Source organism: Macaca nemestrina, chromosome 9, assembly GCF_043159975.1.
Source record: "Macaca nemestrina isolate mMacNem1 chromosome 9, mMacNem.hap1, whole genome shotgun sequence".
Classification (NCBI taxonomy): Eukaryota; Metazoa; Chordata; class Mammalia; order Primates; family Cercopithecidae; genus Macaca; species Macaca nemestrina.
The window spans coordinates 14,228,180-14,251,357 of NC_092133.1; the positions used below are offsets into that span (position 1 = coordinate 14,228,180).

General features: G+C 54.0%; 1 protein-coding gene and 1 long non-coding RNA gene across 7 annotated transcripts in view; one reads left to right on the plus strand and one right to left on the minus strand.

Annotated features, from left to right (window-relative positions):
• Nucleotides 1-9,104: 9,104 nt before the first annotated feature.
• Nucleotides 9,105-23,178, minus strand: part of LOC105467774 (G protein-coupled receptor kinase 5) — a 252,054-nt gene continuing 237,980 nt past the window's right edge. The window contains exons 13-16 of one of the 5 annotated variants that reach the window (XM_011717505.2): nucleotides 20,572-20,709; nucleotides 16,085-16,222; nucleotides 15,615-15,746; nucleotides 9,105-9,264 (exon numbers count right to left, since the gene is read on the minus strand). In XM_011717505.2, the coding sequence (XP_011715807.2) occupies nucleotides 9,181-9,264; nucleotides 15,615-15,746; nucleotides 16,085-16,222; nucleotides 20,572-20,709 (492 nt within the window). In that variant the 3' untranslated portion in view covers nucleotides 9,105-9,180. The other 4 variants (XM_011717500.3, XM_071069044.1, XM_011717483.2 and 1 more) reach the window with 4 other exon arrangements.
• LOC112424276 (uncharacterized) lies at nucleotides 9,336-13,406 on the plus strand. Of its 2 annotated transcripts, none has more exons than XR_003014997.2 (3): nucleotides 9,336-9,509; nucleotides 9,732-9,808; nucleotides 12,892-13,406. It is a non-coding gene; the product is annotated as an uncharacterized lncRNA (long non-coding RNA). The 2 variants fall into 2 exon arrangements; XR_011607599.1 differs by lacking the exon at nucleotides 12,892-13,406 and adding an exon at nucleotides 10,524-11,006.

A 23,178-nucleotide genomic window follows, 5' to 3' on the forward strand; every position in this document is an offset into this window, starting at 1 on the left:
CTCCAATGTATTTCCTTTTCTCTGAAGCTCATTGCACTCACGATGAAGAGACTCGGTGAAGACAGAACCGCTCTAGGACTGACGGCAGGGCAGGCAGCAACCCCCCTGACAGACCTCAATGGCAGGAGAATGGTCGCCTACAACTTCCAAAGAATACTCCATAAAGCTGGGACAGTAGGGCCATTAAAGCCCCCATCCAAGCAGAGGCAAAGGAGCCACTGTCCTCCCAAACCCAGGCACCATGTAGTAACAACTGGAACTCTAGCCACCCACCCCTGGGCTTTCCCCCAAGGAGCCTAGGAGGATGGTGTCCAGCAGGAAAGCTGCTGGTCAGTTTCTGGGCTGCCTAGGGAAGTTTCAACTAAAGCCCCTGTTGCTGGTCGGTTTCTGGGCTGCCTTGGGAGTGTGGTTGGTTTCTGGGCCACCTTGAACTCCCTGGGGTAGAACCTGAGAATCTAAATGTTGAATGTGCTTTGGGGCAGGATCTGGTTAAATGGCAGATCCTGATTCAGAAGGTCTCAGCGGGGCCTGAGGGTCCACCACCTGACAAGTCCCCAGGAGAGGCTGCTGGTCTGAAGAGCACACCTGGAGAAGCTAGGGCTTTGCTGAGTCTGATGCTCAGTTAAAACTGGGAGCCAGCCGGGCGCGGTGGCTCAAGCCTGTAATCCCAGCACTTTGGGAGGCTGAGACGGGCGGATCACAAGGTCAGGAGATCGAGACCATCCTGGCTAACACGGTGAAACCCCGTCTCTACTAAAAAAAATACAAAAAACTAGCCGGGCGAGGTGGCGGGCGCCTGTGGTCCCAGCTACTCCGGAGGCTGAGGCAGGAGAATGGCGTAAACCTGGGAGGTGGAGCTTGCAGTGAGCTGAGATCCGGCCACTGCACTCCAGCCTGGGCGACAGAGCCAGACTCAGTCTCAAAAAAAAAAAAAAAAAAAAAAAAAAACTGGGAGCCCAGGCTGGGCGTGGTGGCTCATGTCTGTAATCCCAGCACTTTGGGAGGCCGAGGTGGGTGGATCACTTGAGGTCAGGAGTTTGAGACCAGTCTGGCCAACATGGCAAAACCCCACCTCTATCGAAAATACAAAAATTAGCCAGGCATGGTGACAGACACCTGTAATCCCAGCTGCTTGGGAGACTGAAGCAGGAGAATCACTTGAACCTGGGAGGTAGAGGTTGCAGTGAGCCAAGATCGCACCATTGTACTCCAGCCTTGGTGACAAGAGTGAAACTCTGTCTCAAAATCAATCAATCAATCAAACAAACAAACAAAAAAACTGAGAACCCAGGTCGGTCTGGCTGCCCACTGGCTCCCTATTTTACAGAAGGAACATTCCACCCACTGCAAGGCCCAGAGAGCTGGGGGTGCTGGCTGGGTTGATGGCTGTTCTCCCAGCTGAGGAAAGGAAGCCAGCAACACAGAGCAGAAAGAGCACGGACTCTGAAGCCAACTGTGAGTTTCAGCCTCTCGTTTGCTTAGTCAACTTGGACAAGACACAGAGCCTGTCTGAGCCGTAGTTTATGGAGCGTTGTTTGTGAAGATAATGAGACTTGGGTAGATGGTGACTGTTTATAAACACTACTTCTTGTTTACTAATTGCAAAAGGAAATGCTTGCAGCCCATACCCAGCTTGGTGCCCTGGCTGTGCCTTGGGAAGCTCTCACTGTGTTACGGGAGCTGTGAGTCACGTGTGAGCAAAGAGGGGCAGCACCCGCTGGCAGGACCATGGCCACGGCCAGGCTCACTGGGCAGGGTGGATGTTTGGGTGGGTAGTTTCTCCAACAAGCAGACCACAGGGCCTGGCCCAGCAGCAAACTGCTCATGCCTCCTGATGACAGTGCACCTCTGCCTGCCAGGGAAGCCGGCCTGGCCCAGGAACACTGAGGACACCCAGGCTGTTAGTTCTCTTGTAAATTACTTAGTTACTCTGAGTGGCTAATGGACCTAACCCGTTTGTTACCTCGTTCCGGGTTAATTCTGATAACTCAGAAAAACAAGCATATTTAAGAGAAGTTTTTATGGTATTTCTCCATTAAAGGAAACATTTGTCTTCTCTTAGAAAAAGCAAAAAACATCACCAGTGGGTCCCCATGAGGCTGGGTGGGACTTCTCAGTGCCTTGCAGGACCTCACAGGAAGGAGGAGGTTTGCTCCCAGGGAAACACACCAGCCTCAGGTGCACGCCTGCAGTGAGCTTGCGGGAGCCTTGGGATGCCCAGGCTAAGAGGAAGGAACCCTCACCCCTTCCACTTAACACTTTCTCCTTCACAGAAATGGATTCTCACTCAGGGACCAGTCTGTGTCTGGAGCTGGGTGGAGAGCCAGCTGCTGCCTTGGGGGCTCACAAGTGGTGGCCGGAGCAGAGCTGGCGGCTAGGTCATGGGGTCACCTGGCTGGAACCTTCTCCCGACAGCGTCCCCTCCCCTGAGCCAGGTCTGGGCGGCATGCAGGTGCGCAGGCGAGTCTCTGTTGGGAGTTGAGCCCTAAGCTCCTCTCTTTCTGCCGAGGGCTGGGGGCAAAAATCTCCTTCCAGGGTTCTCTGGTGCCCTGAGGGGACTTTGGCTTTAATTCTAATACTTCTCTCTTACTCCCTGACTCACTGGAGTTATCCAGAAGTCGTAGTAAAAACCTGTTTCCCACCTGAGTGTCTTTACCAGATCCTTAATGGCAGAAATGGAGTCACTATGGTGACCAGCATCGGCCCAACCCTTCTACGTAGAGTTCAGAATGCGCACTCTGTCCCACATCATTGCGTTGGGTACTGACACACAGAAGTACTTGAAGGCCAGGGGCTGCCATATCAAAAGCTGTAGACCTTGGTTAAATAACCATCCTCCATACCTGATTCTGCTGGGCCAAGTGTCAGTTGCATAAATACAAGATACCAGGCAAAGGTTTGGACATTCTCTGGGGAAGGTCTGCTCTGCACAGCTGCTCCTTTGCAGAGGCGTATCCTTCACTGGGTCTGTATATAGAGCATATCTTGTTCATAGACCATGGCCACCCATCCAACCATTCATCCACTTTTCCTTTCTTCTATCCATCTGTCCATCAAGCCATCCATTCATTCATCTATTCATCTATCCATCCACACACCCATTCATCTACCCACCTACTCATCTTTTTATATATCCATCCATCCATCCATCCATCCATCCATCCATCCATCCACCACCACCACCTACCCACCCTTCTTCCTTCCATCCATTTAACCATCCATCCATCCATTCATCTATCCATCCATACACCCACCCACCTTTCCTTCCTGCCAATCCATCCACCCACCAACCCACTTTGCTTCCATCCGTCTAACCATCTATTCATTCATAGTCATGGATCTTCCTTTCCTTTTCCTTCCTTGCCTGCCTGCCTGCCTTCCTTCCTTCCTTCCTTCCTTCCTTCCTTCCTTCCTTCCTTCCCACATTCCTTCCCTCCTTCATTCCTTTCTTCTACCCATCCATTCAGTCATCCATCCATCCTAGAACATCTGAATAGCATAACTGCAAGGAGTACTAGAGTACAATGTAAATGGTACCCCAGTATTTTTCACCCTTCATTCATCCCTTCATTTGTTATCATTATTTTTAGAAATTGCAATGCTTTTTTTTTTTTTTTTTTTTTGGCGACAGAGTCTTGCTCTGTCACCCAGGCTGGAGTGCAGTGGCGTGATCTTGGCTTGCTGCAACCTCTGCCTCCCGGGGTTCAAGTGATTCTCCTGCCTCAGCCTCCTGAGTAGCTGGGATTATAGGCTCGACAGGTATGCGCCATCACGCCCTGCTGATTTTTGTATTTTTAGTAGAGATGGGTTTTCACCATGTTGGTGAGGCTGGTCTTGAACTCTTAACCTCGTGATCCACCCGTCTGGGCCTCCCAAAGTGCTGGGATTGCAGGCGTGAGCCACTGCACCCGGCCAAAATGGCAATTCTATATCAAAAAGAAAATAAAAGGGAGGCAAAGACAGAACGAGCTGCAGACTGAATGAAGTCTGGCAGACTGTTGGAACTGGGAGGAACCTCCCCCCTCATCCAAGTCCAGTACTCCTCCATCTCCTGTGGCCAGGAAAGAGTCCTGAACACTCACGGGGAGCCAATGGTGTCTCCAGGAGCCAAAATTCTCATGGATGCCTATTTTATAAAGAGAAAGCTTATTTTGGGTTGGATTAAAAGGCTTTTCTTCTTTGATGTTATTTTATTTTTTATTTTTTCTTACATTGAAAAATTTTGCTCTTAATTACATTAAAAGAATTACATGTTTTGCCCTATAATGTACATTAGTTGAGGAATAATAACATCAACGTTATTACTGACAATGTGTTTACTGAAAATGGCTTAAGACTTTTTTGGCAGCTCTTTTTGTCTTTAGGGCAGACATAGAGGGAACCTACAGTCACATTTCAGTGCCTTAAAGTCACTTGGGGATGGTCTCTGTGTGATTATACCACCACCTGCATATGAACAGATTTGTTTGTTCTATTCGTCTTTTGCTTTATAGGGGCTGCTATAAAAACTTTCTAGTTTTGTTTTACAATTATCAAAAACATTTACATATGACAATATTGAATTTTACTTGAGCCTGGTGCTCCTGGAAAACAGTGAAGGTTAAAGGAATTCCCCCTGCCAGGTGCCGTGGCTCAATCTGTAATCTCAGCACTTTGGGAGACTGAGGCAGGAGGATCCCTTGAGGCCAGGAGTTGAAGACCAGCCTAGGTAAGCCAGGTGTGGTTGGACACAGCTGTAATCCTAGCTACTCTGGAGGCTGAAGTGGAAGGATTGCTTGAGCCCAGGAGTCAGAGGCTGCAGTGAGCCATGATTGCGCCACTGCACCCCAGCCTGGGTGACAGAGTAAGACCCTGTCTCATAAAGCAAAACAAAACAACAACAAAAAGCCAAAACAAGAGATTATCCTCACACTTTTGTTGTCCAGGAAAACAACATGCTGCAAAAGACCACCTTTCCCCATATGACTTTGCATTAGTCTGTTCTCATGCTGTTAATAAAGACATACCCAAGACTGGGTAATTTATAAAGGAAAGAGGATCAATGGACTCACAGTTCCACATGGCTGAGGAGGCCTCACAATCATGGTGGAAGGCAAAGGAAGAGCAAAGGCACGTCTTACATGGTGGCAGGCAAGGGAGAGTGTGTGCAGGGGAACTCCCCTTTATAAAACCATCAGATCTCATGAGACTTATTCACTATCATGAGAATAGCATGGGAAAGACCTGCCCCCATGATTCAATTACCTCCCACTGGGTCCCTCCCACAACATGTGAGAATTATGGAAATTACTATTTGAGATTTGGGTGGGGACATAGCCAACCACATCAGACTTCCATAAGGCCCAGGGATGTCCCCCTTATTTATCTATGAAAGGCCAGTCACAGACCCTCCAGATTTCCATTCTTTGCCTCGTAAATGATTAGCTGAATGGCCTGTTCCCACTGATCCATGGAAATAAAATGCTTACTAGCCAGACTTAGGTAAGTTTCACTCCTTCCTCCTGGACCCTGAACTTTGACCAACTCTCAGCCTGAGCCTGCAGGCAGCCCCTCCAGAGCAGAGACCGCCTCAGGGTGACATTTTATGATCTATTTATCTGATCATATCACCCTTTCATCCCACTTGCCACACCTGGCTCTTTCTAGCCTTGTTCTCTCTACAAAAGATATCATCTTTCCACCTAACCCTCAAGACCCTTGCAGATGGCATGGTAAAGCCTTCTCCATTTTGCAGTGGTCTCCATCCCAGCCCCTGTTGCAGTAGCCACTTTCCTCCCTTGCAAAAATCTTTCAAATAGGTCTCTCCCCACTGGGTCTGGATTTGTGTTTTATTTGACATGTGCTTGCAAAGTCAAATCTACAAGACAAGACACATTTCTGAGCAGACGGGCTTTTATTATTATTATTATTATTATTATTTTTTTTTTATTATTATTATTTTTTTTTGAGACAGAGTCTCGCTCTGTAGCCCGGGCTGGAGTGCAGTGGCCGGATCTCAGCTCACTGCAAGCTCCGCCTCCCAGGTTTACGCCATTCTCCTGCCTCAGCCTCCCGAGTAGCTGGGACTACAGGCGCCCGCCACCTCGCCCGGCTAGTTTTTTGTATTTTTTAGTAGAGACGGGGTTTCACGGTGTTCGCCAGGATGGTCTCGATCTCCTGACCTCGTGATCCACCCGTCTCGGCCTCCCAAAGTGCTGGGATTACAGGCTTGAGCCACCGCGCCCGGCCAGCAGACGGGCTTTTATATCTATCTCCCACTCTCTTCCCCTGGTGGCTTCCTTCTCCCTCTAGGAAACTTTTTTCCTTTTCTTGGTTTATCTCTTCATTAAAAATACGACAGTAGGATTCTATGTTGTATCCTCTTTCCTTTTGTTTAAGAACAGTGGTAGCCAATTGTACCCACCTGCTTCCATTTGCAGGTAAGAGCCTTGCCCTCTTCAGTCCTCTGTGACTCTGAAAAGCCGTCAGCAAGGAGACCAGTGGCTGCTTTGCCCTAAGGGTTCTCGATGAGATGAAAGCGCTTTGTAAACCAGTGGGCCTCAAACTGGAGTGTGCACCCGTCACCTGGGGGTCCTGTTCATAGATCCCACCCAGACTCCTAACTCAATAGGCTTGGCGCAGGGAGCAGGAATCTGGATCTCTCAGAAGTTCACAGGGCTGCTGCTGCTGCCTGTAGGCATGAGGGTGTCAGACTTTGAAAACTACTGGTATCAGCTCCCCTCAAGGGCAGGGCAAATGTTGGTGAGTATTAATAAAACTTCTGTACCACAGAATGCAGGACCTGGTTTGAATATAGACCCAGCCTGCCATTCCGGTTTGGGGCTTTCTTTCTTTTTTTCTTTTTTTTGGGGACAAAGTCTCACTCTGTCCCCCAGGCTGGAATGCAGTGATGCAATCTTGGATCACTGCAACCTCTGCCTCCCGGGTTCAAGGGATTCTCCTGCCTCAGCTTCCCGAGTAGCTGGGATTACAGGTGCATGTCACCACACCCAGCTAATTTTTGTAGTTTTAGTAGAGTCGGAATTCCACTATGTTGGCCAGGCTGGTCCCGAACTCCTGACCCCAGGTGATCTGCCCACCTTGGCCTCCCAAAGTGCTGGGATTAGGCATGAGAAACGGTGCCTGATCAGGTTTGGGGCTTTCTAAGGCCTCTCTACTCAAAGTGTTGCCTGAGGACCAGTGGCTTCACCCAGGAGTACTTAGAAGTGCAGACTGTCCCCTACCCCAGACCCGCCGAATCAGATTCTAGTTTATCAAGATGCCAAGTGAGTCAGAACTCCTCAAGCATGAAAGGTGCTGCCTTCTGCGCCTCTGGTTTACCTGCCAGTAGTTGATGCCTCTAGAGTGCAAACTCTAGAACTCACCCCATGGCCTGCTGAATGGGTTTTTCCTGCTTTTCCCCCAAGACAGCCAAGCCAAGTCCCCATGACGACTGGCCCATGCCTGGGCAATGTTTGGCTTGGCGAACTTCTGGGCAAAGTGGTACCAGGAGCCCTGCCATGCTGTGGCTCAAGGGTCTATTCCCAGGGCCCCAGTTCTCCCTCCTCTTCACGGTCTCTGGGCATGGCAAGTGGATCCCAATGGCCTTAAGGACCGCCTCCCAGAGGGGTTCTGGCCTGGAGCTCTCTGGGGCCTGGGGATGATGGCTTTGAGCCTTTCCTGAAAATGAGTTAGATGGAGGCTCTTTTGATCCCCTCACCAAATCCACAGTTGTCTGGTGTGGACAAGATGGGCATGGGCCTGAAAGGTGTGGAGGTGAGAGGTGGGTGCTCCTCCTGCCCAGCCCACTCCATCTGCCTGGGAAGGGGCCAAAGCTGCTGGGCAGGGCAGTGTAAATGGTGAGCGGGGCTGGAGTCATGTGGCTGGCGTTTCTCCCGCTGACACCCTGCCTGTCCCAGGAGAGACGGCAACTTCTGTCTGCCTGGAGGCTGGCTTGGGCAGTGGAGGTTCTGGAGTGGTGAAAGCCCCAGAGACACAGCTGGGCCCTGAGGAGAGATCCTCCCCGTCCCTGTTCTGAGATCAGAGCATTTCCTGCTCCACTACTGTGTCTTCTGCCCTTGAAGGCTTCCCACATGGTCGGCAAATCCTCGGCCATGAGTTCCCTCCATTCTTCCATCCTGGGAGAGCCCCTTCCTCATCCCACCCTCACTGCCAGCCGGCCCCTCTTTCTCTCTGTCCAATTCCACAGGGTCCCCCAGTAAGCAGATTCTTCCCCAGGCTCCAGGCCTGGCTGGAGTGTGGCTCCAGACAGGGCTGGGTGTGAATGAGTGTGAGGTCAAGGCCAGGCCCCTGCTCAAAGCCAAGGCCTCTGTGCTAGGTGGCACACGAGTTCCCACTGAATCCTCCAGCAGCCCCATCACTGAGGTGTGATCCCATTTACAGATGAAGACACCGAGGCTCAGAGTGGCCTGTTTACGGTGATATCATCAGTAGGGTGTCGGCTGAGTCTAAGCCCTGCTCATTCTATTTATTGTTGTTTTTTTAAATTTTTGCCTTTATTTTAAATATAAACATCTCAGAGTAAGCCCTGTTCATTCTAACAGCTAAGGCGAGCAGGTGGAGGGAGACAGAAGAGGTCTTGGGTCCCAGATCGGGAATCCCCGTTCCGAAGTGCGAGGGCCGCTGTGCCTCACTGGCTGCTCCATGTTCCAGCATGTGCCTGGCACGGTGAAGCCTGGACAGCCAGAATGGCCCCCTCCGCAGAGCCTGCCTCTTCTGCATAAAACCGGGCAGGGGGGACCTACAAATGCGCCGTTTGGTGTCATGGTGCTGGCACTGACTCGAGCCCTTGTCGCCCAGCTCCTCCTCGGTGCCAAGTGGCCGGAGCACTTCTAGAACCATTTGCTGGGCTTGAGATCAGAAGCCAATGGTTTGGTAAGAATTCAGGTTTTCTTGGGCCCTGCCCACTGGAGCTGGGCCATCTGTGGGTAGTTCAGGGGGTGGTCAGTGTGGGGTCCGGGTTTGGGTGGGTTCCACTGTCAACCTTAGGAAAGGGTTAACCCAAAGGCCACAGGTATCTTGGGGACAGCTGTCGTATGCAGAAGAAACAGAACAAGAGCTCAGCAGCAGGAGAGAGACGCCATGCTATTTCAATTAAGGAATTTATTTCTCTTAAAAACAACAAGAGTGGTTCCATCTAGATCCAGCGGCACTGTGACACGGTAGACGGAACACACAGAGTTAGAGCAGTGGGAGAATGGAAGCCGCTGCCTTCAGGAGTGACCGCCACCATGGAAGTTTCCATTCATTAATGTCCAAATCTCCCTGAAAAAAAATTAGAAAGTTTTGGATGCTAGAAGGATTATTATTATTTAACAACACCAACAGCCACTAAACTCTTCTAATTGAGAACACTTGCTTAGAGACTGTTACAAAAATGACTTCTTGATGGACTGGGGAAAGACGTCTAGATTCCACTTCAGGGGAAGTGTCTTTCTCTGCCAGGGAGAGCTGGCTTTTCAAATGTTTTCAATCACTGTCTCCGGCACAAGCCTTTATGTTTAGGCCAGGTGAGACACCCCCGGCCTGTGCAGGGTCTGACTTGCACACGCTGAGCTTCAACAGCTGGGTGGTGGGTGGGGAGGGCAGGTGCAGAAGGGGTCTCTGGGAGAGGGGGCTTTGCGATCGTGGTCTGCTGTGATCAGGAAGATGGAAGCTCTCTGTGTTCATAATTCACACAGCGATGTCACTTCCAAATGCACAAAGACTTCGTACTCACTATCTTTCCACAGCCAGGGCTAAAAAGTTCGAAGATCCCATCTCAGAGTGTCGGGTTATGAAAACAGGAGACCACCTCTTGGAAATACAGGTATTCAGAAGGATGTGCATGCACACCAGGGGACCCCAGAGGACAGCTGAGTGTCACTCAGGCGTTTCCTCTTCTTCTCAGAGATTGCCGATTATCCAGGAAGCCACCGTCCCCTTTGGCAAGGCCTGGGATGCCAGGCTCAAGGAGGTGGCAGTGCCCCCTCCGTTTTGAGGGCAGCAGCTCAGTGGGGAAGTCGATGGGTAGCTGGAACTGACAACCGAGGCTTTGGGGAAAGGACAGGGTGTGGAGGAAGAGGAGGGATTTCTACAGTGGGGCCAGGCTCCTAGGAGAGACATGGAGATTTCCCGGTTTCAGGAAGGGAAGGCCTTGGTATCCCCAGGGGCTCACCTGGGCTCTGATCCTACTATGCTGTCAATGCAAAGGCTGTGTGTGTCCCCAGGACTTCCCACCACTATTTGTCTCGGCAGCTGCTTGCCGAGGTGTGTACGACCCAGGCTGCACAGCTGTGTCTGTGGGGCAGGCCAGGCCTCCCTGCTCCCGCCCCTCCGAGCAATGCCTTTCAGGAAGCCTCCTGTGGCTGCGCGGGACACAGCAACAGCGGGCAGTCCTGGAGCCCTGGGTTCCTGGCCAAGGAAGAGGCGAGAATGGGTTGCTGTGGGGTGCAAGTGCATCCTCCGCAAGGCGGGGACTGGGTCTTCTTGCTATTCTAGGTGGTATTCTGGGTGCCCCCAAGGGACTCAATAAACACTTGTAGGTCATCATGGTGACCATGGCAGAGGCCGCCTCCATCCACCAGGGACAGCAGCTCATCCCCTGAAATGCAGATGCAGAGACGCTTCTAAGAGACCCCATGTCTCACCTCAAAGGCACAAAGTCAGTGAACATCTGGTGAAAACGATGTCATGCCTGGAGCAAGAAAGGCTCTTCGGTGAAGAGCTCAAATGCATTCAAGAGAGTTAAATCCGTTCACTGTCCAAATATACCTTATCCGGGACAGGTGGATAGGCGGAAGATGTTTGCTTTTAATTTTAAAATACCTTTTTAAAAAATGACCGCTATAGGCCAGGGACAGTGGCTCATGCCTATAATCTCAGCACTTTGGGAGGTTGAGGCAGGAGGATAGCTTGGGTCCAGGAGTTCGAGGCCAGTCTGGGTAACATGGTAAGACCCCCCATCTCTACAAAAAAATTTAAAAAATTAGCTGAGTATGGTGGTGCACGCCTATGGTCCCCGCTACCTGGGAGGCTGAGGCAGGAGGACAGCTTGGGCCCAGGAGTTCAAGGCTGCAGTGAGCCAGGATCATGCCACTGCACTTCAGCCTAGGCAACACAATGAGATCTTGTCTCAAAAAAAAAAAAAAAAAAAAAAAAAATGTGGCTATAGAAAACAAGGTTGGAGGAGGGGAAGGGACAGGACTGGGGACTCAGTAGGGAGAAGGCACTGGTCTAAAGACTTCCTTTCTCTTGCCACAAAGCAATGCATGAGCCAGAAGGAACAGGAGGCTTTAACAGGCCAAGTGACTCTGCCCCCATCTCCTCTGGGCACTCAGGGAGGGCTGGTGGTGAACATGATGGAAGACTGAAGTTATCATAGAACCTATGCACAGGCCTGGTGATAGTACCACCAGAGCTGTCGTGACCTAGAAACATGGCAGCCACACTTCTGTCATCTTTCTTGCTCGCTGGGGATTCTCTACTGCAAACGGGCAGGGCACTGGTTTTCAGGAATAAAAAGAGGCTGCTTTCCAACACCAAGAATCCATTTGGTAAGGACTGAGCTGCTATGAACTGGGCAAAAGGAACCAACCTCCTGGATGGGTGGCTGGGGTGGTGGCTTGGGCTGGTGACCGTCCTAGGACAACGGTCCTTCTTTTCATTGATAAAGGAAGTTCAGCAAGAGCTTAAGGATCTTAAAATACCATTCAAAGAGCTTTTCACTTCCTTGGAAAACTTGAATATGGCTGTATTTGTTTTGTATTCAGCCCAAGAAAGGTAATGGAAGGAGCCTCATAAAACAAGAGCTGGTCTTGAACAAAAAAAATACTGCTACATTAAAAAGAAGAATTAGCTAATTCTTCTCCCCCATTTCTTTGTAAAAGGACCTCAAAATGATCAGTCCCAAAGGCCAGGACTCTTTCAGAGGCACGCCCCAGGACCCAGGGGTAGAGTCCGGGGGGAAGGCATGGAAACCAGGCCTCATGGCTGGTGTGCTCACGACTGTCCTCCCCACGACTCATGCTCCAATGCTGCCTGCGTCACCCAGAGAAATGTGTTTGGGATGATCACCCCCAAAGCCCTGCTGACGGCCACAGCAGGGGTGCTCACACTGCAGGGGTGCTCACACTGCAGGGGTGCTCACACTCCAGGGTCATCAGAGTGATCTGATGAGCTTTTACATGATGCAGGTTCCTAGGCCCCACTCCCAGGCACTCCCATTCTGTGGTTTGGGGTGGAGCCTGTGAGTCCGCACTTTGACAGGAGGTGCAGGTGCAGCTAGGGCAGGGTCCACATGGTGAGAGACCCTGGCAGCTGCTGGGTGGCAGAGTCAGATACCAGGGACTCAGCCAGGCAGGGGACAGTGAGATCAAATGTTCACCCTGCCCTGGACGGGAGGTGGGAGCAGACTGGCCCCTGGTCACTTCATGGAGGCAGTAGGAGGTGGCCAGCTGCTCCCTGGGGATGGACAGCTCTGCTACAAGGGTCTGGGGGCTGCCTTCAGAGTCCCCTGGGCTGGCAAAGCCACCAAGTCCTCTGGGAGCTCCCGCCTGAAACTTTGAAGTGTCCGATAGATCTTGCCTCTGCCCCACCTTCCTGGGTGACTTTGTCTTGAGCTCTCTGGTGGCCCGGTCTCTCCTTGGGCCTCTTGTTTGCCCGGAGAGACTGCCCCATCCGTGCCACAGGGGCCAGCACATTGGTGGGGCTGTGAAGGTCTCGAAACCCTGTGAACGCTTCAGGGACACGCCGGGTCCCTGGGCCAGCCTCCCTCCCCACTACAGACTCAGCGGTGCTCCGTTAGGATGAGCGCACGGACTCACCTCCCGGTGCTCCCACGGGCCCCGAGGCTTTGGGACACTTGGGGTTTCCTGACGAATCTTTACGATCCTATGCTTCTGTTAAAAATAGAACAAAAATCCCCCAATGCAAGCCTCTTGAAAACAACTGGCTTTAGCAGTCAGGACCCACTTAGGAGGAAAGAGGCCCATCGCCCCCCAGGCTGTAAATATCTGGATCTGCGCACCAGCCGCTTCCTGGAGGAAGAACAGACAGAGGTGGGTGCAACGCTGGCTCGGCGTGCCCCTCGAGGAGAAGGGCTCAGCCCAGACGACTCCGAGGGCCCCAGGAGAGGACATTCTGGCTGGGAGGGAGAAGTCCCACATGTGTCTGGAACATTTAATTCAGATCATTCCAAGCCGACAGAAGGGTGATACCAATGTGAGGAAACGGCTCCAGGGATAGATGTGGGTAAATACAAGCAATCCTTTAAAGGTGAAGTGTGAATCACTTTCTACATTTAATAAAGACATTTTCTCATTTGAGGCTCTGGAAGTTGTGAGTCACATTTTTTTTTTTTTTTTTTGTAAACCCCTCCCCGCTAAAATGCCTTGGAACACATGGGTTAACAGTGGCTGCACAGAAAATATACACCCTCAATCTCACTTTCTTTAAATACAAATATACAAAATGTAAACTGAGACAGTAGAGAAATTTACAAAACTTTTCTTTAAAAATCATAAAGACAAAATTCAGTTCTAGTTATGACGCTATTAAAATACGTGCAAGTTGTCGTATCCAATTGGATTTCTATTGCAATGTTCACCAAAGACAAATCCAATCCACCCCGGCTGGGGCCGCCTCGGAAAACAGACCTGAGTGGAAATTTCTTTGAGAAACCTCGAGGTTCTACGTCGACGGGATGGACGGCCTCCTTCCCCGGCTCCTGGGGGGCTCCCCTGGCAGCCCCACCAGAGCAGAAGCTCCAGTACTTCCGCTTCTAAGGAGAAGGTCTGGGCTGGTTCCACTGTGGACTTCCAGAGCCGAAACTAGCTGCTTCCGGTGGAGTTCGAGCTGACGTGGTTTGAGTTTATGTGGTGGTTAAAATTGGTCTTGGAGCTGGGCGAACTCTTGGAATTGTTCTGATGCTGGGGTTGGGGTTGGGGGAGACGGGATGGAGAGAACAGCAGTCAGTCCTGGGAGCCCTGGCGATGGGTCAGGGGCTGCCTCCACCAGCTCTAACCCTTGCTTTTCATGGCCTTTGGAAGTCTCCCCTCAGAGCCAGGTGCAAGGGCCGCCCCTGGAGGCACAGGGCTTTATCTGGTAAATGGGAAGAGCCAAGGAATTAACAGAACCTCCAATCAGGGTGGAGGCGGCCCCCCCATAATATCCACCTTGGTTACGCCTGCAGGCCCAGGGTTACACTGCCTGGGCTGGAATTCTCAGTCTGCCCTCCCTCGCAGAGTGGCCTTGGGCATGCAATTCCATCTCCCAGTTTCCTCTCCTGTAACAGGCGAGAAGAGCAGCTTCCGCAAAGGGTGGCTGGGAGGATACAATGGGGCCTCGTATGCAAACGGCTCTACGAGGACCCACCTGGGAAAGATGGGCGGTCGTTCCCATTCCTCGGGCCCTCCCTCTGCATCCCGTGTGTGCTGGGCCCTCCATGTTGCAGAGGGGAGGAGGAGGGAGGCAAGGAACGTTTGCTTCACAGGTGCTGGTGCCCGCGCCGTGCTAAGGGCCGCCACCCATGGCTCTAGGCAGCAGGCATTTCTATCCTGATGTTTCAGGCAGGCAAACTGAGGCGGGAGAGGTTCCATAAGTTTCCACATAACCAAGAAGTGTCAGGGCTGGGTTTGAACCCGGGTCTGTGAGACTACATGGTAATTTCTCTTTCTAGGACCCAGGGTGTTCTTAGCGCGCCCGGCCATGAGGGGAGGGAGAGGTCATTCTTTCTGGAACTTCCATTTTACTTGATGGAAGCACTGAAGTGTTGTATTTTTATATTATCACTGGCCTAGTGTGTCTATCCTGGAGCTGGCTCTTTGGCGGGAGGAGGAAGGAGCAGAACTAGGTGGGGGAACCTCCCAGGCTCCAGGATGGGCACACTGGGCCACAGCTTCCTCCAGGGCCAGGCCAAGATGGGGTGTATGGTGGCCCACTTCATGGTGTGGGGTGAGGTGGGGGCCCTTCCCCGGCATTTCCTCCACTGGCTCACATTAGCCCTTACCCAGGGCCAGGCTCTGACTGTCATTTCCCAAGAGCCCTGTCTCCTCTGGCTGCCAGCTAGAGGGCACAGCACTGGATGGGAGCCATCTCAGGAGCCAGAAGGTTCTGCAGGGTCAGCTTCTACCCCCAGTTCTCCCTGAGCTTATGATGTTCAGTCTTTACATGACTGAGGCTTCATAGGGACCAGAGAGGGCAGCGGTTCTCAACCAGGGGTGACTGTGCCCCCAAGGACATTCAGCAGTGTCTGGCGCTTTTACGGGCTGTCATGACTGGGGAATGGGGTGTTGCTGCATCTGGTGGCTGGAGGCCAAGCTTGCCGTCTCAAATCTTGTGATGCACACAACAGCCCCGTGACAAGGAATTAACTGGCCCCAGGTGCCAATAGTGTCAAGGTGGAGAAACCCAGAGGGAGGGTGAATTTGGGCTGGCTCTGCCCTTCTGCCGTGGGGATCCCATCAGCTGCAGTGGGTGTTAGGGGCCTCAGACATATCAGTTACCCTTCCAGGCTGCTACTGCCCCAGACTCCCGAGTCCTCAGAGGGTCTCTCCTGGGGGTCTGCTGGTTTCCCATGGAAGCGAGCCAGGGGTCTTGGGGCTGATGCCAGGACTCGCCAGGCACAGGTGTCTCACCTGACGCTTGAAGATTCTCTGGAGCAGCCCTTTCTTTGGCGGTTCCGGAGGGTGATTTCTGTTCAGATCTGGCGAGAGGGTACCATCAGGTCCAAACACGTTCAGCTCCTTAAAGCATTCTGTTTCTATCATCTGGAGGGGCCGTGAGAAAAAGACACAGGCCGTCACCTGGGGTGGTCAGGAAGCCCAGCAGCAGAGCCACTGGGGCTGACCCCTCCCCTGGCCTCACCTGCCCCTGAGCCACACCCTTCCAAGTCTCGGGGGCTGGGTGAGCCTCCCCCTCAATGACTGGCCCGTGGTGGCCACAGCTCCCTGCCTGGCCACTAACAGCTTTCATGTGCTGCCTTCATGGAGAAAACAGAAACCATGCGCTCATCCTCCTGCCGCCAAACTCATATTCCTGACGCCTCCCTCCCCCCATCAGTCCCTCCCTCCCAACCAGCGCCAAGCAAGTGGCCTGCCCCGCTCACCTCGTTTTGCCATGGGATGGACACAGAACCCGTGGAGAACTTGGAGTAGAAGTCGTCATCTGTGTGGTCCAGATTGACACCCTTCACAGTGGAGAACTGCTCGATGTCCAGCACATCCTTACAGTACACAGCGCGGGGCTGCCAGGGGCACAGGGCTGGTCACACATGTGTCCTGCCTGCGGCTCCAGTGGCCCCAAGCCCAGGCCTTGGGGTTTTAACGGGGGAGCAGAGGGGAGTCTTCCCAGGACCCACCCCCAGAACTCTGCGGGTGGTGGCTGGAGGGCGTGTGGCTCAGGGGCAGGTGAGGCCAGGGGAGGGGTTGGCCCCAGTGGCTTGGCTGGGCTTCCTGTCCACCTCGGATGACGGCCTGTGGTTTTGTTTTGCGCGACCCCTCCAGGTGGGAGTGCGGCCCTCTCTCAGATCCATGAAGGGGACCCTGGCTGGGGTGACACAAGAGCTCGGGGCACCTGGGTGCCCAGTCCAGGGATCCTTTTGCCATCACTCCCTTACCAGTACAGGACAGACGTGGGCTGGAGTCCCAGCAGTGGGGCTTATGAACTGTGGGGAAGTCTCATATCCCCCGAGGCCTGTGTCCTATTTCCTTACCGGCAAAATGGGGGCAACAAGGTACCTCGCTGGGGCTGCTGTCAGTGCTGGCCACCGAGCCTGGCGCCCGTAACTGGGAGCTGGTATTATTATTGTACCAGGGCATATCTTTTACCTTACTCATCCCTCAACTGTGCACTGGGGGCCTGATCTATGCCAGGGCAGAGATGAACCTGGGTGGACCTTGCCCTCTAAGAGTTCAAGGTTGGTGCGGGGAGGCTTCCCAGAGGCTCTGGAGATGAGGCCTTTACACAGACGGCCCCAGGTGCAGTGCCAAGGGATCCCCAGACCTGGTGACACGTCTGTCGCTGGAGGGTAGAGGCTACCTCCTGCTCACAGTCTCCTGACATTTGGCTAATTCGAAGGTTGTGAATCAGTGCACCGGCTCAGTGAGGGCTCTGCCATGCCAGGAAGGTTCTAGCAATGGTCTCAGGGCTTGGCACTTTCTGGGACTCTCCCCTCCGGTCTGCTCTGGTCTCCAGCTCAAGGCTCGAGGCCATGCTGTCCCCAGCAGAGCAAACCATGGGCCCAAGTGCATGTGGGCGGAAGCAGGGGTGGGGGCATGGGTGTCCGGGTGCAGAGCTGCGACTCTTCTCTAGTGCCCAAAGCCCGGGGTGCACGCCACCGTGGAACTCAGCGGACTTTTAGCTGGAAGCAAGACCACATCATTCACGCGGCCAGCACAGAATGAAAATGCAGGGCCCATGTTCCACATTTAAAATTTTAAGATGGCAACAGAGGGCACTGAGCCAGGTGTGGGGCCCAGGGTGCCCTAGGGGGTGCCCAGGTCAAGCTCACGAAACTGGCCTTGGGTGGCTTGCAGAGGAATGTTAAGAAATGAGTGTATTTTAAAAATCTGTAATGGAACAGGAAGTTATCTGGCACACCCAAATCCCTCTTTCATGGCTATTATTTCCTTGGAAAGGTTTCCTTTTAAAATACGTTTTTTATTTTTAAAAAGTGTCAACGGAAGTGAAAAAGATGATGTCACTCAGCGCTTGTGGTTTAGGAACGTGGCAGCAGCCCTGACAGTGGTGTGGGGACAACTGTGGAGGCTGGCGGGGACGACCATTGGGGGCTGGTGGGGATGACCATCGGGGGCTGGCGGGGACGACCGTGGGGGGCTGGTGGGGACGACCATCGGGGGCTGGTGGGGACAACCATGGGGGGCTGGCGTGCAGCCTGGGGAGGGCCAGAGGGGAAAAGGCAAAGTCCCCAGCTGACAGCGACTTCGCACTCCAGGGCCTGCAGCCTTTGCTCGCCTGAGGCCTCAGATGCCAGGAACAGAGGCCCTGGGCCAGAGGGTACACAGTGGGGGGAGGAGGGCACTGGCGGGCTGCTCTGTGCGCCTTGTCAGGCTGTGCGCCTTGCGGGGCTCTGCTACCTCATCCTCCTAATGCCCTGATTCGAGGTGGCCAGCGTCACTCCCAGGGTGACCAACTGTCCCTGTGTCCCGAGGACACAGGACTTTCAGTGCTAAAAGCAGGACAGTCCCAGGGAAAGCAGGACAGTCAGTCGCCCTGATCCTCAGGGCCGCCTCCTTCCACACGCTGCTTCTGGGGCCCAGAGCACTCTTCTCCAGCCTGGGTGCACGCACGGAGGCCTCGCTACTCTCCAATCTTCCTTAAGGCTGACTGTTCTCTTCTCTTGTGACTCATATTTCTACTTGTATTTAAGGGGTTTTGCTGACAACCCTCCTCGTCTTCAGACTGGAAGTTCCATGAAGGAAACAACCAACCGTTTTGTGCGCCATGGGATCTCCCTTGGGGCCTGGCATGGGACCTGGAGTGTGCTGGAAGGTAGAGAAATAGTTCCAATGCCATGACTCATCTCAGCCCATCACCATAGCAACAGGTAGCCCAGAGGCCACAAGGATGGCCACCCGGGTTCCAAACTTTGCCACACCCCCAATCTGGGTGCCCACATCCTCTCCAATTTCGGACATCAGCCCAGTGGCACAACCATGATGTTCATGCAGTCATGCTATGTGGTTTCCTGGAATACCAAGGAGTGGCCACTCCCAAAGCCCTCGACACCGAAAACAAACAACAAATAAACGACACACTCCCTGCACGTAGTGCTTCTCACAATAGTGACTCTCAACCCCGGCTGCACGCTCGAATCAGCTGGGGAGGTTTCAAAACTCCCGAAGCCGAAGTCTTACCCCAGCCTCCCTGGGGGCTGGGTCCAAGGCGAGTGTTGCTCATGCTCCCCCGCGGTTCCCCAGGCAGCCAGGGTCGAGAGCAATGCTGTGATTACCATTCTCCCCCTGCCTGCTCAAGCTCATCTGGAGATTGAGTTTGCCGCATTCAGTGACTTTCGCTTTTTTTTTTTTTTTTTTGAGATGGAGTCTCGCTCTATCGCCCAGGCTGGAGTGCAGTGGCACAATCTCAGCTCACTACAACCTCTGCCTCCTGGGTTCAAGCGATTCTCCTGCCTCAGCCTCCCGAGTAGCTGGGATTATATGTGCATGCCACCATACCCGGTTAATTTTCGTATTTTAGTAGAGATGGGGTTTCACCATGTTGGTCAGGCTGGTCTCGAACTCCTAACCTCAGGTGATCCGACTGTCTCAACCTTCCCAAGTGCTGGGATTACAGGCATGAGCCACCGTGCCTTGCCCTACTCTTTACATTCTCAGTGGCCCCCGTGTTTCTCCAAAAAGCATTCCCTGATTACCCATCACACTGATGCCATCCCTGGCCGGACAGGGGCTGTGGTATGGTTGCCATGGATACTGATCTGCACCCAGCAGCTTCCCAAGCCCGCTGCTGTCCCACAGGACCAGGGGAACCCCACCTACAGGGGGTGCCAGAGTTCCAAGGACGGTCCCCACCTGTCTCCACTCAGGGTGGTACTGGTAAGTGATAACCACTGGTTCTGGGGGAGGGGGATGCAGAGGCCCTGATTTGTACCATTTGCAAATTGCTGCTGTGCAGATGCTACCACTGGGATCTACTGTAAGCTGCCGACGCAAAGCCACTGGACACAGAATTGGGAAGAGATGTGCATATGAGCTCTCTGGAGACGCGGTAATTTGCCTGCAGCACACCACTGCTCCCATGGCCTCCACAGCCCCGGCCCAGCCCCCACCGCCGGCAAGGGGTCATCTGTGGGAGCGTGGCAGGAGCTGAGACACAGGCCTTCCTGGCTTCTGACTCCCTGACTTTACACAGAGCAGGCCCCAAATTCACAGCTCGTATCCCACACAGATCACCCAGCCTCTGCCTGGTCTGCCTCTCTTGGGCCTCTGATCCAGCTGAGAGCTCACGATTTATTGACTGTGCAGGGGACTTTCAAGGACAATTCTACCTCAGCTGGAATCTTGCCTCACACACCAACTGGTGGCCCTGGGGACCTCCTGGGAAGACATGACTCCCTATAATGTAAGCTGCTGGGGGAGGGGCCTCTTTTGTTCCTGCCTGGCCCAGAACCTGGCGTCTGCAGTAGGTGCTCAATGCATGCACGCTGGTCAAGCTGAACTGAACGTGGTGACCCTCAATGCTCTTGGAAGCATTCCCCATTCAGTTCTCATTTCACCCTCAAATCTCCCAGGCAGGTGGGAGGCGTGAGTGTTACTGGCTTCACTGGTCAGGGAGGAAACTAATGCTTAGAAGGAATCTGTCCAGGACTCCCAGACCCGGGAAAGTGCCCAAGTCTTTGGAAGCCAGCGTGGGCTCCCTGGCCCATGCCTCTTCTGCACTGCCTGGCGTGAAGTTCATCTGCAGCCGAGGCAAGGAGTGGCTGGGAGGGGACTCTTTGGTCCCCACAAAGACACGATGTGCCCCACACTCTGCACCAGCTCACTGTGAAGCAGCACTGCGGGGCAGCCCTGGGTACCCTGCAAAGGGAGCTGCTGGGGGCTGGGGGGTGCTACTCACGTCTGGAACGAAGGGAGGATCCAACATCCCGGCTTCTAAGCGCTTGAAGTTCATGTTCCTGAAGAAGGGGTGTCTCTTGACCTCCGCAGCCCCCTCCTCCTGGCAGCCCAGCCTCTGCTTTGCATCTTTGGTGAGCAGCTGAAACAGAGAGAGCCCCATGAAGCCACTGGGCCTCTCCTCCTGCCTGAACCTCCTGCCTCCACAGTGTCTGTGCCACCCAAGACATGCTGCCCCACCCTGCAAAGGTCTCGCTTCAGGGCTGCCTCTGAGTCTTGGCATGCATCTGTGCCCACACCTTCACAGCCTGGCTAGATGCCTGATGGACCAGGGGAGCAGGAATCTTGTGTTTCTCCCAGGACTACAGACCTCGTTCCTGGGTTATGGTGGGCACTCAATGGGTGTCGAGTCAATGTCACCTCTTCTGTGTAGGGTAAGCAACAAAAGGCAAGGACTGCATCGATAGCTCTCTTTTGTTCACGTACTCAGCTAATTTGCAGACTTGCACCTCCTGGGTGCAAGCCCCTTCCTGACAGAGAAGACACTGCCGAGGGACTTGGCCTCTAGGAGTGCTCAGACTCATGGGGGGCTAATCATGCTCAGAGGACACATCAAGGTGATACAGATCAGCACCCTGGGGCCAGGAGGCATGACTGGCTGCCAGCTGGAGGTCAGGGAGCTGCATGGGGAAGGGGTATTTGAGTTGAGTCTTGTAGGACAAATAGGCTTTCAAGGTGTGGGTGTGGGGAGGGGTACACAGGTAGAGGGAACTGCACCAGCAAAGCAGAGTGGCAGGGCGTGCAGGGTGTGTCTGGGGAATATCCAAAACACGTTTGACTTAGCAGGAGGAGGGTGCAGAGGTCGGCCAGCGGGAGGGGCTGGTCGGGGGAGATGATGGAGGATCAGAGATGGGTCGGGGGAGGGGCTGGTCGGGGGAGATGATGGAGGACCAGAGATCGGCCAGGGGGAGGGGCTGGTCGGGGGAGATGATGGAGGACCAGAGATCGGCCAGGGGGAGGGGCTGGTCGGGGGAGATGATGGAGGACCAGAGATCGGCCAGGGGGAGGGGCTGGTCGGGGGAGATGATGGAGGATCAGAGATGGGTCAGGGGGAGGGGCTGGTCGGGGGAGATGATGGAGGATCAGAGATGGGTCAGGGGGAGGGGCTGGTCGGGGGAGATGATGGAGGATCAGAGATCCGCCAGGGGGAGGGGCTGGTGGGGGGAGATGATGGAGGATCAGAGATCCGCCAGGGGGAGGGGCTGGTGGGGGGAGATGATGGAGGATCAGAGATCCGCCAGGGGGAGGGGCTGGTCGGGGGAGATGATGGAGGATCAGAGATGGGTCAGGGGGAGGGGCTGGTCGGGGGAGATGATGGAGGACCAGAGATCGGCCAGGGGGAGGGGCTGGTCGGGGGAGATGATGGAGGATCAGAGATGGGTCAGGGGGAGGGGCTGGTGGGGGGAGATGATGGAGGATTAGAGATGGGTCAGGGGGAGGGGCTGGTCGGGGGAGATGATGGAGGATCAGAGATCGGCCAGGGGGAGGGGCTGGTCGGGGGAGATGATGGAGGATCCTGAAGGCCGGGTCGGGTGGTAGGATTTTCATCTGGAGGTAGAAGGAGCCAGGGATGGCTGAGGTAGGGGAGTGTCTTCATCAGAACCAAGAGGCAGGAAGGTTACCAGGAGAGGAAGAGGCTTTGGGAGCAGACACCCGGGTGAGATGGGATGTGGCTGTGAACGAGGCCAGAGGGCTGGACCTGCGCAGGGGTCCTCGACTGGCCGTGGCAGCCACATGACCACAGGGCCCCGGCCCCTGACCCGCACTCCCAGCGCCCCAGCCTCATGATTCTCTCTTCTCCTCTGCCCTACTGAGCGCTGCACCTGTATGCAGTTGGTGTCTACTAAATATCTGCGTTGTGGCTAAAATTCGGAGCAGCCTGCATGGGGGGAGGGGCGCAGCCTTGTTTTTTCCCAGTGCCCCGTGCACTTTGCTCATATTCATCCCACGTACACTTCCTGCTGGCTCCTGTGGGGCAGGCGCTGCGCTGGCTGGGGACGCTGGGAGAGTGAGTAGCCACATTGGCCTCCTGGGTCTCAGGGTCTGGAGGGGCTGCCCCCCAAACAAAGGAATCGAAGGTGGCACCAGGGCCAGCACCAGGTTCCACCCTTGAAAGGACTAAGCAGAGAGCTCAGTCGCTCACAGTGTCGCCCTCTAATGCCCCCACGGACCGCCAGGCTGGCGGCTCAGGGTCTGGTGCTCATGCCTCTACTTCTCTCTCTGGGGGCTTCACTGTTTAACAAAGGCTCAAGCATTGGGCTGGGCTGGGCCCAGGCGCTGCACTGTTCTAAGTAGTCCCTCAGAGGCAAGTCTCCTTCTGCAGAGGCTGCAGTGGCTGGCCAGGAAGGTGGCACAAACGAGGGCGAGAAAGGCGAGGGGTGGGCTGGGAGAGCCGGGCCAGGCTACGCGTCAGCTCCTGCCAGGTGGGACGGCAGCCAGGGCCTGAGGCTTCTGCTTTTCAAGAGAAGCCAGAAAATCCAGGTTATTATATGAAATCTCCACATTTTTAAATCTTGGCAATGAACCTACCATTTACTTCTTTTGAAACACC